The sequence below is a fragment of the Arabidopsis thaliana genome, chromosome 5 (genome assembly GCF_000001735.4).
Source record: "Arabidopsis thaliana chromosome 5, partial sequence".
NCBI classification, from domain to species: Eukaryota; Viridiplantae; Streptophyta; class Magnoliopsida; order Brassicales; family Brassicaceae; genus Arabidopsis; species Arabidopsis thaliana.
The window spans coordinates 16,861,625-16,878,406 of NC_003076.8; the positions used below are offsets into that span (position 1 = coordinate 16,861,625).

General features: G+C 33.4%; 2 protein-coding genes across 4 annotated transcripts; both read left to right on the plus strand.

Moving 5' to 3' along the window:
• Positions 1-4,145: 4,145 nt before the first annotated feature.
• On the plus strand, positions 4,146-9,263 carry AT5G42210 (Major facilitator superfamily protein; the record flags this gene model as incomplete). 2 transcript variants are annotated; one of them, NM_001344437.1, is made up of 14 exons in its annotated part: positions 4,146-4,637; positions 4,868-4,979; positions 5,384-5,496; positions 6,179-6,301; positions 6,394-6,596; positions 6,777-6,852; positions 7,111-7,197; positions 7,276-7,356; positions 7,549-7,581; positions 7,752-7,805; positions 7,939-7,980; positions 8,233-8,311; positions 8,421-8,491; positions 8,876-9,263. In NM_001344437.1, the coding sequence occupies exons 1-14, from the start codon at positions 4,464-4,466 to the stop codon at positions 8,942-8,944; spliced, it is 1,317 nt and encodes a 438-aa protein (NP_001318729.1). In that variant the 5' UTR covers positions 4,146-4,463. The 2 variants fall into 2 exon arrangements, with proteins under 2 accessions (NP_001318729.1, NP_001331797.1); NM_001344438.1 differs by lacking the exons at positions 8,421-8,491; positions 8,876-9,263 and having other exon boundaries at positions 4,410-4,637; positions 8,233-8,343.
• A 1,156-nt stretch (positions 9,264-10,419) lies between these two features.
• On the plus strand, positions 10,420-16,759 carry AT5G42220 (Ubiquitin-like superfamily protein). Of its 2 annotated transcripts, NM_001344439.1 has the most exons (19): positions 10,614-10,870; positions 11,333-11,466; positions 11,561-11,678; positions 11,983-12,081; positions 12,174-12,289; positions 12,384-12,470; positions 12,646-12,840; positions 12,928-12,997; positions 13,070-13,224; positions 13,356-13,520; positions 13,598-13,669; positions 13,741-13,858; positions 13,936-14,178; positions 14,252-14,400; positions 14,484-14,675; positions 14,797-15,327; positions 15,552-15,689; positions 15,769-15,853; positions 16,478-16,759. In NM_001344439.1, exons 2-18 carry the CDS (start codon positions 11,338-11,340, stop codon positions 15,829-15,831), a joined length of 2,640 nt encoding a protein of 879 aa, NP_001330299.1. In that variant the 5' UTR covers positions 10,614-10,870; positions 11,333-11,337; the 3' UTR covers positions 15,832-15,853; positions 16,478-16,759. The 2 variants fall into 2 exon arrangements, with proteins under 2 accessions (NP_199037.2, NP_001330299.1); NM_123587.5 differs by lacking the exon at positions 16,478-16,759 and having other exon boundaries at positions 10,420-10,870; positions 15,769-16,108.
• The last annotated feature ends 23 nt before the right edge of the window (positions 16,760-16,782 follow it).

The following is a 16,782-nucleotide window of genomic DNA, read 5'->3' on the forward strand; positions in this document are numbered from 1 at the left end:
ATTCTTAGAGTGTTTGAAACTTTGAACAAAGATGTAAATTATTCTCTGCGTATATTTCTTGAGTTGATTAATATGGTAAGAAAATGAACTGTCCAGCTGCATGCTTTTAGTCACGCGTTTCTAAAAACAATCTCGAATTTACTGAAGAAAAAGTGATTGGATGCATTTACTTCTTCTTTTAAGAGAAAATGTCACCACCATCCTTTTCCAATCACCAATGATACGAAACCCATTCACTGATTCAATATAATATCTTCTTTGGTGGAAAATTTTGTTTATATGATTACATGTAAATTACACTATTTTTGGGTCAAAAATATAAATCACTATTTAATTGAGAAATATGTACTAGCGTTTCAAAACCTATTTTTTAGACAAATAGTTAGCATAGTTTTAGTTTTTGAGGTTTTTTATTTTATTTTATTTTCCTCAATAATCTATAATTTTAGTCCGAATTTGAACATACGTAAAAAATAAAAAAAATCCGAAGTAATATACTTTTCAACAAACCTGATTTTATTTTAGTTAACATGTGTAATATGGCCATCGGGCCACGTACAAATGTACTTCATTGTACAATATTGTTTCGGAAGAAAAACCAAAAAAACAAAAAAAAAAATCTTTCAAATAGACAGACATAAATGAAAATATCTGTGGTAATTAATGTGGGTTGTCTGTAACGTAGGTTTTTGGGCAATATGTATCTGTGGGTTCGGAATTTGTTGGCGTGAAGGAAGTGGAAAATATCTCAAATGGTAAAGAAGTAGGGAAAAACCACTTTTTGTGGCTTGACAAATCAGGTTCCAAAGTTGGGTTTTTATCGCTTAAATTAAGAAATTAATCAAATAGAGACTAATAAATCTATTTAAAAAAATAAAATTAGACCCATATGAAAACAAATATATTACCTGAATAATGTAAACAAAAAGAGAATGTGTGATTGGGGGTAGGGCAATCGCCAGCTAGCAAGTGGGATACATCTGTCTCTTAGATTAACTTCATTTCAGTGCCTTTATCAGAAAAGGGAAAAATAAAAACTTAATTTCAGTGCCACCAAAACATTTGAATAGGTTACGCATCCTTCATTCATTTCTTTATCATAAAGCCTTTATGTAGTGCTCCGAAAATTATCATCAATCTCCTTTTCGACCCCTTATTTGGTTTGTTCTAATCCATAGACATAAATTTACAAAGGATAACATGTGAGAATGACACATTGTGAGAGGTGTTAGCCATTCTTACGCATATTAGTTTTGAGACTTTAAAATGTGTATATGCAAGAGATGAGTCTTTAAGAATCCTATATGGGTTTAAAGTTTACATGCATCTTCTAGTTGTCAAGATTTGATAGTGGAGAGTTAAAACACATTAACACGACAATGATAAGATTTTAAATATGCTAGGATATGATAGTGTTTGAGGCTCTTTTCTCCACACAAGAAGTCATGGGCGTAGTTTGGTGATATACAAGAAATGAGATCTTCCTCGAGAACAAATGACTGTTGAAGTCAGCCCGCATGGAGCGTGTTATGGAAGTTATTGTCACTGGGAGCTAAACTTTCTTCATCATGGCGGGGTAAATGGTGGATGACTTGTTCAAAAAGAAACATAAGAGAATGCTTGGGGATCCGCACAATATCGTATTATGTTTTTAAGAAGAAAGATAATTTTGTTTGTTTGAGCTAAGTGGGATTAATCGAGAGAATCACTGTTTTTCTATTAGCTAGGTTGGCTGGTTATAGAAGACAAGTTATCATCGAGCTTACACTTCAGCTTAATCACTGCATGTACATGGAGCAACGAAAGTATGATTAAAGAGTTTTATAATCTTAAAGTACCACAAGTGGTCCAACCTCGAAGAAATATGAATAACACATGAAGTATGAAAGAACATATAAGCAAAGTGAAAAGGTAAATTTGGGATTTTGCGATTAAAATACTTGAACTGGCCAAGTAAGCTAAAGGCTAACTAAACAACAAGGCAAACGAACCAACTAAACAATAAAAAAATGATAAAGATAAGCACAAAAGATTAATCAAGATATATATAACGGAGCATGGGTAAGGCAATTGATAAGGATTGATTACTAGCTAGTCAATCCCAAATGCTTGAACCACACAATTATCAAACTCATTCTTAAGATTTTATAGGATCATAACATGAATCATAATATTTATATCTGTACTTTGAGTAATTCATTTGCATGCATAGATATTGGGCCTTAATGGGCTATAACATATATCAAACAAGTTGGCCCAAATGCAAATTGGCTCACTTAAAAAGAAGAATTACGAGCTCTATGGTCAGAGTATTAACAAAACCCATTCTTTAACATGTTTTTTCTTCTTTGTGTGGCTTTTGTTATTTGGTTACGTCTTGCATGAGCTCCAGTTTTCAAGTATTTGTGTATCTCCAGTTACTAATAATTGCAGGGTGTTTACTGGTTGATTATTGGTTTTTCAGTATTCATGTATTTTCGGGATAGATAGCTAATCATATATTATATACTCCGATCAAATTATGAATATCGAATTTGTTTATAATATTATCGATAGGATTAAAATATTAATAAAGGTAAAACAGTTTTATGAATGTATATTTTTGTTGCTTAGTTACTAATTCGTTTGTGTCTCTTTTTCCTCATGCATGGAAGTTTTTGGATTAGATATGGAATATGAAATTTTTATTGATGGTGGCTCAAAATTAGCACTTCACCAAAGAACTACGATTTTTCGCAGTTCCTATTTTTCCGGTTTATCATGCTGTTTTTTTTATATATATCCGTCGTTTTATAACTTTTGTTTTCCTTATTTTATTTATATTATATCTTATCGGTTGATCCGATCAGCTTACAAAGTAGATTACTTTTGATCCAAATAGAATTGAGCAACCACATTGTTTGATCTGAGTTTGGAATGTCTTCCGACTACCAAATAAATTAATTAGGTCAAAGTACAACTTACAGATTTCCAAAAGTAATTATGTTTTTGTTTACAAAGAGAATCGAATTCGGATATGAAAGTTTCACCTTTCACCAAATTTTCCTCTACCAATAGACCATAAAAGCTTTGGCCAAATTATTTTGTAACCGAGTTCGAAACCTTGGATTAATCAATGCCCAAATATTTGGGTTGTATACCGTTCTTTTAATATTAATGCACCTGTTAAAATATATAAAAAAATTACTATTTTTATCTATTAAGAGAATATATGACGATTGTCAACTCTTATAAAATTTTGGTAGAGAATATTTTGAGGATTGTCACAACTTTTAATACTTTAGTTGATACATAATTTAGATTTTTAATAAGGTTATCAACGTCATCAAAAAACAAAAGACCAAGCTCCCGTAAAATCGTTATTCTATATCAATCTCAAACATAAAGACCAAACAAAAGACCAACCTCTACACTATTAATCAATTTGTTAGTTATTCTATATCTATCTCAAAACAAAATATACAATCCATAAAATCATACACTACAAAGTTAAGTCTTTTTGTTTGTATTTTTTTTTCATTTACTAATAGCAAGTTATCATTTGTAGATAGAGAGTATTGAATTGTATTGTTAATTTGTTATTGTTGTATTATTGAATGAACGTCTTTTTTCTTCTAAGCAAGTTATCATTTGTGAATAGGGAGTATTAAACCGTATTGTTATTGTTGTATTATTGAATAAAAGGGTACAGCTTATATATAAGCATTTCATATTATTGAATGAAAGGGTACAATTTATATATAAGCATTTCATATTTTGTCCACATAATTGGGGTTTAGTGGTGGTTGAGAATTAGAGAAATATTGAAAGAAACTAACCCTGGTTTAATAAACTTTGAAACAAAAAAATACATGTACGAGAAGTTTGGATTTGGGCCAAAGATCCAAACAGTTTACACGGTAATCAGTAACATGCGATCTGACTACTTTCTAACGTTACTCAGAAAGTATTCCAAATTTGGGAAAGACATTATAGTGGTCTTTTAGGCAGAAGTCTACTAGACTTTTTTCGCTTATTTAATAAACTCTAGACTCTCCATATATAGTCTTCACTAATAAAACTCTTGCAAATATTTAAAGTTTTGGACACGAATAACGAATTTAATATATATATTTTAATCAAGTTCAGGAACGATATATATATTTATAAACCCTGATATATTTTATATATTTGGTTCTCCGATTGTAATCAGTATGTTGAAAGAACACAAAGTTCTCAATTCAAATGAGTCTTAAGTCGACAATTTTTTTGATTGAAAATAATTTTTTATGTAAGATGTGATTCTTTGGCTTTGCTTATACTCCAACGAGAAGTAAGAGCATACAAAAAGTAATGATCGAAAGCGAATGAAAGACAAACGAAGCAACACCTCTTTACTCATTCTTTATATTAATACCTCTCAGGCTTCTTCACCTGTTAACACTTTTTCTTCACTTGCCTACAGCACCTGAGCTCTCTTAAAAATGGAGGAAACGACGACCTTCCATGGACTAGGACACCTCTTCATTACAATCTTCTTGTACTGCTTCTCATCATTCATCGTGGCTCCGGTGATAACCGACATCAGCATGGCTGCGCTATGTCCCGGAAAAGACGAGTGTTCTCTCGCCATTTACCTCTCCGGCTTTCAACAAGTTGTACGTACTATCTACAAATTAAACCCTCTTTTACATTATTTGTGTTTCAAAAAACAGAAAATAAGCGACTGTTTTTTTGTTCTATGTGAAATTCAACTTATTTTCATAACTAACCGTTCCCATGTCAGTAGTTTATCTATTTTCTAAATTTTACCAAATTACCATGTAAAAAATAATTTCATGTTTTTTTTTTGAAAGATATAGATAAATATTTAATCAATGGTTATTAGATCACGGGAGTGGGATCATTGATTATGATGCCATTGGTGGGAAGCTTGTCAGACAAGCATGGGAGAAAATGTTTGCTTACTCTTCCAATGACACTCAACATTTTACCTCTTGGTATGGTCCCTACTTTGAATCATTTTATAAGCTTTTTATTCCACGTCTAATATTCCTTGCTTGAAAGCAAAAGCATCCTATAATGTTTCACATACTTTAATTTGCTTTTAAAAGTTAAGGAAAATTGCAAAAAGTTATTTGAATATGTTGAAAATAGTTTTTACTTTTGAATTATTAAAAATTATGGTTCGAAGTCAGGTAGATTTGTTTTTTTAATAAATAAAGTCAATTGTTTAATTACAATCACAGTATTTACAAAATTGTTTCAAAAGTTATCATCTTGCGCTGTCCACATGAGAGTAGGAATCTAATGTCATATCTTAACGTTTCATTTTGAAATATAAGAAACTATTTTATTGAAAAACATATGTTTCGCTGAAAGATAGATTATTTAATAATTACAGTGACATTAGCGTATAGTAGAGGGGCAACCATCTTCTACATGTACTATGTACTCAAGACTCTCACTTCGATAGTTTGTGAAGGAAGTGTTCTTTGTCTTGCCCTTGCGTACGTGGTATGCCATTATCCTCCTTTCGTTTTTTATTTTAATTGCCGTCAGTAATGTTTATTAAGCGAAAAAAGATATTCCAAGAAATTAAAGGATACATACAATTAAAGTAGAGCAAACATTCTTTAACGAGAAGAACAAACCCGAACGGGATAACTAAGACAATATACAATAGTTCTTCAACAAGCCATAAATAAATGATAATAATAGTGTTAGTTGCTTAATTAGTCTTATTTTAGTTAGGATATAGTTATTCTACTTTCCCTTGACTTTTTGTAAGCCAATTAGACCGGTCCTTTTTTTGTTCCTTTTGTTTTTAATTTGGCCGGTCTTTACTTTTGGGTAGCATAAAGAACATTCAAATATATGTCATCTTCACATATAGTAATTAAAAGAATAATAATACTATAACAATGTAATAATTATTTTTAAAATATTGTTATGTGAAGTTTAGAGCATCTCCTTGGTGCTAATTGTTTTTAGGATTTTAATGTAAATGTTGACCTCTTCTGAACTAAAACTATTGAGGAAGGTAAATATAAAATAATCAAGAAGAAATATGTTTTAGTAAACTTATTTCTAATTAAATCTCTTGAAAAGTTTAAAAGTATTTATTTTGAATAACTGGTGAAATCTTTAGTGAAGTTCAATAATTTTATATATGAAAGTATTTTCGGCGGACTTTCAGGCTGATAATGTACCAGAAGGGAGACGAGCCTCCGCATTTGGGATACTTACCGGGATTACATCATGTGCATTCGTTTGCGCCAATCTTTCTGCTCGATTTTTATCTATTGGCGTGACATTTCAGGTATCTTTATATACTCGGAGTTACATGCATGTGTATGTATAATTATTAGTGAATATATTTCAGTTAAGATCATCCTTATCGCGACTTGTTAGGTTGCAGCAGCAATGGGAATTTTATCAACGTTGTATATGAGGCTTTTCCTACCGGATTCGATCCGAGACAATAGCCTCGGTGCTCCCATTGTTATAAATGAGAAATTGAGTTCTCCTTTACTTGAAGATTGTCCAGGACATAGAAATAGGATATTTAGAGCAATTCGTTTGGTACATGAAATGGCTTCTCTAATGAGAAGTAGGTGTGTTTTCTTTTTCCTTACTCTTTTTTATTTTATATTTTATTTTAAACTTATAACTTGTGACGGATTGACGGTAGAGGATTGATTTGATGATTAGTGAAAAAAATCAACTAATTTTTATCTTCTTAGTTTAAGACAAGATTTAATTACATAGATTTCTTACTTAGGTTTGCTTTCCAGCGTTCCACTTTTTCAAGTTGCGATGGTATCATTCTTCAGTAGTCTTGCTGAGGCAGGTCTACATGCTTCATCTATGGTAAGCTTATAACTATGTGATACCGCTATTAAATAACTAATATTTAATTTGTTTTACAACATATATAAATAAATCTATACAAAACAATGAAACATGCTAGTAAGGGACAACAATTTGAAGATATTAGTGTATGACGTAAAAGCATACCAAAAAAAAAAACTATAATTAGTAAAAATAATAATCTATTAGATTTTGCATTTCTCAATTTTCTTACTAAAAATAAATGAGTTTTTTTTTGTTGTCAATTGGTTCACTCAGTACTATTTAAAGGCCAAGTTTCACTTTAACAAAGACCAGTTTGCAGACTTGATGATCATAGTTGGCGCATCTGGATCTATTTCACAGGTAATAATTAAGATGCAGACTTTTGAAAGATTGGTCTTTTTCACATTGTTTAACTTACAAAGAAATGTTATTTCACAGTTGCTCTTTATGCCCGTTCTAGTTCCTGCTTTAAAAGAGGAGAGACTGCTCTCAATTGGTCTTTTCTTTGGTTGTGCCCATGTAAGAACCGTCTTTTAGTTTGTCTCGTACTTATTATGTTGTTCTCTAAACTTTGTATTTCGTATGGTTCTTTTCTTGCACCATAAAGACAACATCCTCCAATATAGTTTTAGGTGAACGAGCTTAATAATGAGCCCTTAAATTTGACTACACATGAACATTTTCTTATATGTTGCAATCTTAATTTTGCAGATGTTCCTACTATGTGTGGCATGGTCCTCATGGGTATTAATTATATCCTTTTAAGAAATTTTTCTTCATTTCCTTTTTTCTTTTTTTTTTTCATGTTGGATAGTTCATTTTCTTTGCAATATCTTTTGGCGTTAATAAGAATTGCCTCTTTAGTGAAGATTTGTGAGATCGATTATTGGCTAAAGATAATTTAAAACTCACAGGTTCCATATATGGCAGCCATATTTGCACTTTTCTCAATATTTCCTTCATCGTGTGTAAGTTTACATATTATATATATAGATTTTTTTTTTTTTTTGTCAACACATATTAGATATTTTTTATTCGAGTTTATACTTTAATTATATATTGAAATGTATTGTAATTCAACAATTCAAATTTAATTTACAGATGCGAAGCATTGTCTCCAAACAAGTAGCATCATATGAACAGGTAACTAAGTCTTGACTTATAACAAATTCCATTCATTTTATTATACCATAAATACTTCTTGTATAAAATGGACAGAAGAATAAATTATTTCAAAGAAAGAAAAAAGGAGTAGGATTAGTGGCTTACATGAGAAATAATGTTATTTTTACATGAAATCGAACGTTATTATTTAATTTGTGCGAGACTGGTTTTGACTTTTATCAATTTGGTTAATCGGTCAATGCAAACTCTAACTCTCGGTAATATTTTCAGGGGAAAGCCCAAGGAATTATTTCAAGCATATGTTCCCTTGCAAATGTCATTTCCCCGCTAGCATTTTCACCTCTAACAGGTTTCATCACTATTTACATAAGCATTGTTTAATAATGCTATTTCAAAAACTTCTGTAGATAGAAATGCAAATAACTTGCTACTAACACTAGTATTTTTATTTTTCTTAGATTGGTTTCTGTCTGAAAGAGCCCCATTTAATTTCCCAGGGTTCAGTATAATGTGTGCGGGATTTGCCATGGTAATATACTTTATGTTTTTGCATTTTCTACTGAAATTCACTCAAGTTAGCCTCCATGAAACTATACAAATAAATGTCCGGTTAAACCAAGAAAGGAACGTTATCCTTTTAATTAGTTTTTACTTTCTTAGTTTTCATACTCTTATCTAATTCACAACGAATGCTGTTGTTGGTTGTGCAAAAAGGAAACTTTAAATCTTATCTAATTTCCCATGAAAAATCACTAACTCATTCAGTTCTTTTTTTTTTGGTTTAACATTTAGTTATATGACAATGTATGTGAAACATATAAACCTTTTAATTGATTCCTCAAAGTTATATGAGTTGTTCGATTACTAAGAAAAATAATATATATAATGTCCGTTACTTTGTTTTTCTTTGTAGACTATAGCTTTCATCCAAAGCCTGATGATCAGAGCAGCAACACCAATATCAGTTATGGGATCTCCATAACACAGTTTCCTCAAAACCATATGGATTTCGTAGTGAAAGATAATATACAGGTTTTAATTGCATTGGTCGAATCCTTGATGTTTTTTTTTAACCCATATTGTGTACGGGTTTATGATATCTAAAGTCAGCAAGACACCAATAGCTTGTATAGGTTAGTCAATAACTCCTAGGGGAAACACCATATTTAATGGCCGTTTCAGTTAATTTAGATATCTTCTTTCTTTTTTTGAGTTCAAAGTTAGTTTAGTTGTCTAAAGCAACAAAATAGCTCCAATATTTGTATCATTAAATTTATTTATATACATCATAATTATTTTTGTATATATAGACATAATTGAAACATGTTTTATTATAATCTATATATACATTTTTGCAGCCATTTTGTGAAATAAATCCTTTAGTTGTGACTTATTTACAATGGCTGCCACTGGATTTTAATGTTTGTTTTTGATAATTAAAAAGAAAATATTCGAATTAAATATTTGACATTTAACAATCTTCCCAAAATATCTCCACATTAACTACACGATTATTTACTAAAATAATACTTCCAAAATATTTAATATCATTTAATTACTACAAAATTATCATTTTTGATATTGATTTTCTCCATAACTATAACAATTCGATTATAATCATCAAAGCGCAGAGATATAATCTGATAGCATTTAATTACTACAAAATTACAAAATATTTAGACAATGATTCATAAACATATCATAAATAAGATCAACATTAATAAAATAAATAGTTTTTTTTTTACAGGACGGGTTTGACAGGACGATACTTAATAACATTTGTAAACTATAAAATAAAATTATTTTATAGATAGATACAATTTGTAAACTTTTATATATACTAACTTTAAAAAATAAATTGTTCCCGCGGTATACCACAGGTTAAAATCTAGTTGTTTTTGTATTTTAACTAATAATGTGGACTAAACTTTAGGTGGAATACCTTTAGTTAACGGATCCGCTTTCATGAAATTTCTACCTATATGCTTAACTGAAACCACATCATCTTGAATCCTTTCTCACACAATATGACACTCTATGTCTATATGCTTTGATTGTTCTACTTTTGTTGTTGTTTGCATATACACTGCCGCAAAATTGTCAGACTAAACTTTAAATGATCTTTCGACACATAACCAACATGTAGTGTTTTTCACAGACTGTTCAAACCTAATGAATATAGTGTTTTCCCTAACCTAATGGCCGGTGTATTCTACAATTTTGAAAGATTTGCCTGAGTGACAATAAAAAAATCTCAAGCTTGTTTCTATCTCTAATCTCTTATACTGCAAATGTTAGAACGAATACTTTGGCACGAAAAATTCGTACTGAATCGCTTCATATATGTAAACAATTTTTTCTAAAGTTGACTCATTTGAACATTAATATAATTTGATGACAAAAAATAATAAAATAATAACCATTATTAACGACAACAATAACATAGATTCGTTTCAGTTATATGTAAACCATAATCTTCATGATTAATCCAGTTATGTGTAAACTTAAATACTTAAATATTAGAAATCAAAATTACATAATAAAACAGAAAAAGAAGCACATGTTTAAAATTTATTTTAGATATGGTTAAAAAGGCCAGGCCCAGCTTTATATTATTAATAGAAGAGTCCACATTTAGAGCGGAGACTAGGCCTATATTCGCGGAAGCGTCAATTCAGGTTTTCAAAACGTCGTCGTTGTATCTTCCTCCTCTAGATTCTTCTTTTTCTTTTCAATTTCACCAAAATCCCGAGTTCCCGACACAATCGCCCTTGTTCTTCCCCTTTAACTCTGAACACATCAGGTTTGGTTTCGTGTTTCAACTTTGAGATACTTCTCTAGATTTCAATCGGAGAGTCTTTTGTTCCGCCAAAGTTTCAATTTTTCAATACCCCACGACGGCAAATAGGTTCGTTCTTCGTTGCCTTCATGGAATTTGATTGTTTTTTTCTTAAATCTTGATCCTTTTTTTCCGTATCTATAGGCTCTGTTTTTGCCTTAGCAGATTTGTTTTTGGGTTTGGACGGTGAAAGTTTTGATTTTTGAACAGTGATATTACAATGACTTGCATTTATTTGGGTCTGGGTCTTTTGTTTGTGGCTTTGGATGGTGAAAGTTTTTGATTTTTAGCATTTTTATTACAATGACTTGCATATATATAGGATTTGGTCTTTTGTTACAATGACTAGCATTTAGTTATGTCATTTGTTTGTGTCTCATTGTTGATTCTGTTTTGTATGATCAATATCTGGAAATGTGTGTGGTAAAGGTTTTGATTTGAGTACCCTAGAGATAATATTGTTTATTATGAGATCATTCTTTTGTAAGATGAATTTACAAGCTTTATGTTTTTTAAATTTTAATACTTTAGGGTTCATGGAAGATCAACCCATTAACCAGTGCTCTAGTAGCACCAATGCGTCGGAGAAAACTCCAGAATCAACCCTTGAGCTTAACATCAAAACGTTAGACTCGCGGACGTATACTTTCCAAGTGAACAAGAATGTAAGAAATCTTCTTCTTCTTCTGCTTCACCTGCATATTTGCTTAAGTTTAGTTTGCTTATATCTGATACTGCTTAGGGCTTGACTTGTTGCAGGAAACTGTTTTGCTATTCAAGGAGAAGATTGCTAGTGAGACAGGGGTGCCGGTTGGTCAGCAGCGGCTCATTTTCCGAGGACGGGTTTTGAAAGATGATCATCCTCTCTCGGAGTATCGTATCCTAGTGCTAGCGACTTTGTTAACTTGTTGATTTTATGTTATAGTGTAGCTGTTTGTTGCATTATGCCATGTGCCCTGTGTATAAAATGCATGTTAACCAAATCTGTCGGAAGTCTAGTTTTTGATTGATCAAGTGCATCTCTGCTTTTGTGAGTCTTACACCGTAGAGGAAGCTGTAATCCAGAAAGAGAACTATATATATATATATACCTTCGATAAGCTTAGTTTTAGTTTATGTCTGTCGTTTCCTTCCATCGCTTTTCTACTTTCAGTATAGTTGATAACTTGACATCGTCATAGATTTGGAAAATGGGCATACTTTACACTTGATTGTGAGGCAGCCAGCAGAATCAGCTCCTTCCTCTGGTACACCTTCACAAGGGGCAACTGCAAATGATGGTAATCAAGTTATTTTTTATCCCCTTTCTGAGTTTTAAAAGAGCTGTTAACACAACCATCATCTTATTTCAACTTGTTATTTAATTCAACAGGAAATAATACAAATGGTGGACCATCTCGAAATGGAAGACATGTCTCCCACAGCGTAGTTCTTGGGTCTTTTAATGTTGGAGATCAGACAGAAGGCATTGTTCCAGACCTCAGCCGGGTAATCCCCAAGGATTTGTGATATTGTTTGGCCTATGGGATGGTTTGATTAGTTAGGCTAACCTGCTTTTAATTTTGTGTTGCTAACTACTAAGGTCATTGGAGCAGTTCTAAATTCTTTTGGAGTTAGTGGACAGCTTCCTACAAATCACAGTACTAATGGCACGCAATCCTCTATGCCCGTGAGTTTTTTTCTCGTCACTCTCTATTTCGAATTTATTCCATATTAGTGCTTAGTCTACATTAAGGATTGTTGAGAATCAGGTGTTGTTACTATTTGATGTGTAAGGTTTCATATTGTCATCAACTATTGCCTGTTTCTAAACTCGATGTTGCATGCGCTTTTATTTTTCCTAGTCGAATCAGTCGTCTAATGCACCTCCTGGAAATACATCTGATGGAGAGCCTGGCATTGGTGGTCAAAGCCAAGCTACGGGTCATTCACAACCTAGGCAAGCATTTCCTGGTGTATCATTTCAAACATCGATGCCTCGTGTAGTTCAGATTCCTGTTACAGCAGCCACAACGATTCCTATCCCTTCATTCTTAACGGTAGTTCTTAGTCACGTAGTAGTATTTTGATCTTGAGACTAGAGCTTTAATCTTGTCATTTTACAATGTAACTCTCTAATTCTGCAGCCTATTCCGGATTCCTTAGACACTCTAATGGAGTTCATTAATCGGATGGAGCAGGCATTATCACAAAATGGTATTGTGATCTAAGTTTTATTGTCATATTGGATAGAGAACACATAAATAAGTTAATTGGATGTTCCTCCAGGCTATCAGCCAGATACCTCTTCTGCTGGATCCGGAGGGCGACCAAGGGAAGAGTTGCCTAGAAATAGACGAGGTGCAGCAACACCTGAAGCACTCTCTGTTGTCCTAAGGAATGCACAACATTTACTGAGTGGTCTCGGTGTCTCTTCTTTATCGGTAAACACCTTCTTCACACTGCTTATTAATTGATTCCATTCTTTCTCTTTACAAGAACTGTTATGTATATGGTTACCATGCATTGTCATCTAATTATGTGCTGTTTGTAATTTGCAAAAACATTGTTGTAGCATATTGCGGGACGTCTGGAGCAAGATGGTTCATCTTCAGATCCTACTCTAAGGTCACAAATCCAGACAGAGGCCGTGCAAGTAGGTCTTGCCATGCAACATTTAGGGGCCCTCCTACTGGAGCTTGGACGCACAATTTTGACATTGAGAATGGCACCGTCGCCGGTGCGTTTTGGGTCATTCCTTTCGTGCATTTTCCTATTCATTCTTGACATGCGGCTCATTAACACTTTGATCTACAGGAATTATCCTATGTGAATGCAGGGCCTGCTGTGTATATATCTCCATCAGGACCGAATCCTATTATGGTTCAGGTAAGCTTCTAGTCTCATCTTTTTTCTAAATTAATTTTCTACTTTTATGTAATTATTACTGTATTTTGCAGCCTTTTCCTCACCAAATCAGCCCTCTCTTTACTGGTGCTACTGTCTCATCAAATCCACTAACCGGACCTGTTGGTTTAGGAACTGCCCAAAGGCACATTAATATTCACATACATGCTGGTGGGTGAAGTTCACTTTTTTGCTATTGGACTTAGCTGCACAATTCTTCTCCATTAAAATTCATACTTAATTACCAGGCACATCAGGTTCACCTATGTTGTCATCAGTTGGGAACCAGCGAAGCAATGGAGAAGGAGGACAAGGAGACCGTGACAGCAATACAAGTTCAGTTCCTGCGGCTGTTCCATCACACTCTACCGGTGAGAACGTTTCTGCTGGGGTTCAACCTGGTTTGGGTGATGATGTTTCAGTTGCTCAAATCAATGCAAGGATAAGAGATATGGTAAACATTATGCAAGGAAGAGACCAGATTCCATCGGGTAGGTTTCCTGCTGACTAAAGTTTTACATTGTGGACGAAATGTTTTCAAGCTCTTCTTCACGTGTCAATCAGGAATAGAATCTCTCGAGAGGGATATGTCTACGGGCCATGGTGTTGCCACTGCTATGCCTGAGCAGCCTACCAACATTGCAACTACTTGCGCACCTGAGTCGTCTAGTGGCTCACTGCATGACTTACCATCTGAGAGGAGCAACTCAGTGGTATGTCTTCTCTGCAATCAGATGATTCTTTATTTTATGTTCACCAGGGTTAGCCTACCACTAATTTTTGTTTTTTCAACCAGTGTCAAAATGAAAAAGATCTTGGTGGAGATTTAGAGCATCCAGCCCGAGCAAAAGATACCTCTTGTACTACAGGACAATCATCAGCTCCGTCTGGAGATGCTACCGGTGATGCCAAAGAAACCAATAAGGCTACTCCAGAGGTAGCTACAGCTACACCACTTGGATTGGGGCTTGGCGGTTTAGACCGTAAGGTAATGAATCAGTTGAAAAATAAGCGTCAAGTTGCTGCTGCTTGTTTTTCATTGCATAGCATATCCACAAGTGTCATAGTTCCAAATGCTTACAGTCATAGTATGTTTTTTTTGGTTAAAGAAACGAAGCAAGCAGCCGAAGGTATCAGGTAAGACTGAAGATAGCGGGACTTCAGCTACACTTGAAGGTGTGCAACAAAGCAGTGGGACCAGTGGTCAGCAGCTTTTGCAATCTCTCTTTTCTGGTAGTTCTCGTTCAGATGAGACTGGTCTTAGACGCGGGCAAGGTTCAGATGATCGTGTAGATGTCTCAAGTGCAATGTCTCAGGTCCTGGAGAGCCCTGTATTGGATGGATTGCTAGCAGGGGTATCTCGACAAGCTGGTGTTGATTCACCAAATATGCTGAGAAATATGCTCCAGCAGTTTACCCAGAATCCACAGATCATGAACACAGTCCAACAGATTGCGCAACAGGTGGATGGGCAAGAGATAGAAAATATGATGTCAGGTGGAGCTCAAGGCGAGGGCGGCGGCTTTGATTTCTCTAGAATGGTCCAACAAATGATGCCTCTAGTCTCACGTGCTTTTAGCCAAGGAGGGCCATTGCCTCATCCCGCAACAATACAGCCTGATGATCGTCAACCTTCTCAGGTACATCTACGAGTGTTAGGTTTGGATTTCTTGCGTTTTTGATTTAGGAAAAAAATGTGGCTGAAGAAAAACTGATACTATTATCGACTGAGTAGGATTTTGTTGTTGTCTTTTTTTAGTTGTAGAAAAAGTAACACCATTCTTACCTAGGTATTACAATAAACGTCATTGTCTCTTGTTCTATCTCGTGTAATGAATGTTATTTTTCTACTTTTTCCAAATAGGTAAATGTTCAATCCATGGCTCAAATGATTGAGCACTCTGATCCACCAGAGGATGTCTTCCGTGCAATGGTCGAAAATGCTGCGATAAGCCAAGACGAACTAGTGAACGAGCTTTGCTGTGATGAAGCTCTTTCTCAAGTAAGCATCAAAACTGACTAGTTTGTTTGTTTAATAAAAATAAAGACTCCTTGATCAGACTTGTATTTGAGTGTTGCAGGAATATGCGGAGTTGCTAAGACGTGATATCGAAGGCCGGCTAAAAGATGATCAAGGTCTATAAGATATTTGGTTGAATTGGTTCTGTAAGTGTCATATCTTTGAAGTATCTTTGTTTATTTGCTGAGATCCCTCACTTATGTATTAAGAATTAGGGTTTGGGATGGTCTATACTCTGCTAAACATAAGCAAACGTAATTTATCTGGTCTCTAAAGGGCCGATTCAATTTGATATTTCCATCTTTAACCAGAGATTACTCATAACTCTCGACATTGACCAAATTACTTGGGAAAAAGGTGTCCCTTTATAACTGACAATTTTGGTTTTGATCGAAAATTTGGCTAAAGGGCTACACTAACGAGTGACTGTAGCAAATTATATATTTAGTTTAATTCCTTAACAAATAGGTAATAAAGATTGCACAATAAATATGGAATGTAAACTAATAAATAGTAGAATAATTCAGAAAAATGAACTGTCACGACAACCCCAATAATAAGATGTTATATATTATTTAATTTTTATAAAAAATTATATATTATAAAATTTACTATGAATTTTTAATATGTTTAAAATTACAAAGTTGTTGTGTTTGTTTTGTTGTACAAATTTATAATTTTGGATTATGACAAATTAATAATATTGTTTTATTTTATATTTAATTTCTAAAAGATTATTAAAATTTGTTTTATGGTTTTACGTATTCAAGGGTTGTGAACAATTGATCACCACCGGAAAAATTAAGGATGACGACAAAATTGAACTAAAACATCATGGGTTCAGAGATTTTCAAGATCAGCGAGCCATGACTTAGCGACATCGGAGATCATGAACATTCCTAAGACAAGCTGTCTTTTGTGATGAGTTTTGCAAATAATTGTTTCATCGCTAATTTTTCTTACTTATGACTTTTCTAGAGTGAAAAAGACTAAATTTTTAATTATTATTAGGACCCAAGTTCGAGATTTTCTAAAATAAATCTCAAATGGTTCACCAAGATATTGCAACGTTTGT

Bases quoted from the DNA above. Each gene is read 5' to 3' on its own strand.
- AT5G42220 (NM_123587.5), top strand. From the start codon at position 11,338: ATGGAAGATCAACCCATTAACCAGTGCTCTAGTAGCACCAATGCGTCG. The intron at 13,225-13,355 runs GTAAACACCTTC...ACATTGTTGTAG, and splicing joins TCGGTGTCTCTTCTTTATCG to CATATTGCGGGACGTCTGGA. The intron at 13,859-13,935 runs GTGGGTGAAGTT...CTTAATTACCAG, and splicing joins TAATATTCACATACATGCTG to GCACATCAGGTTCACCTATG.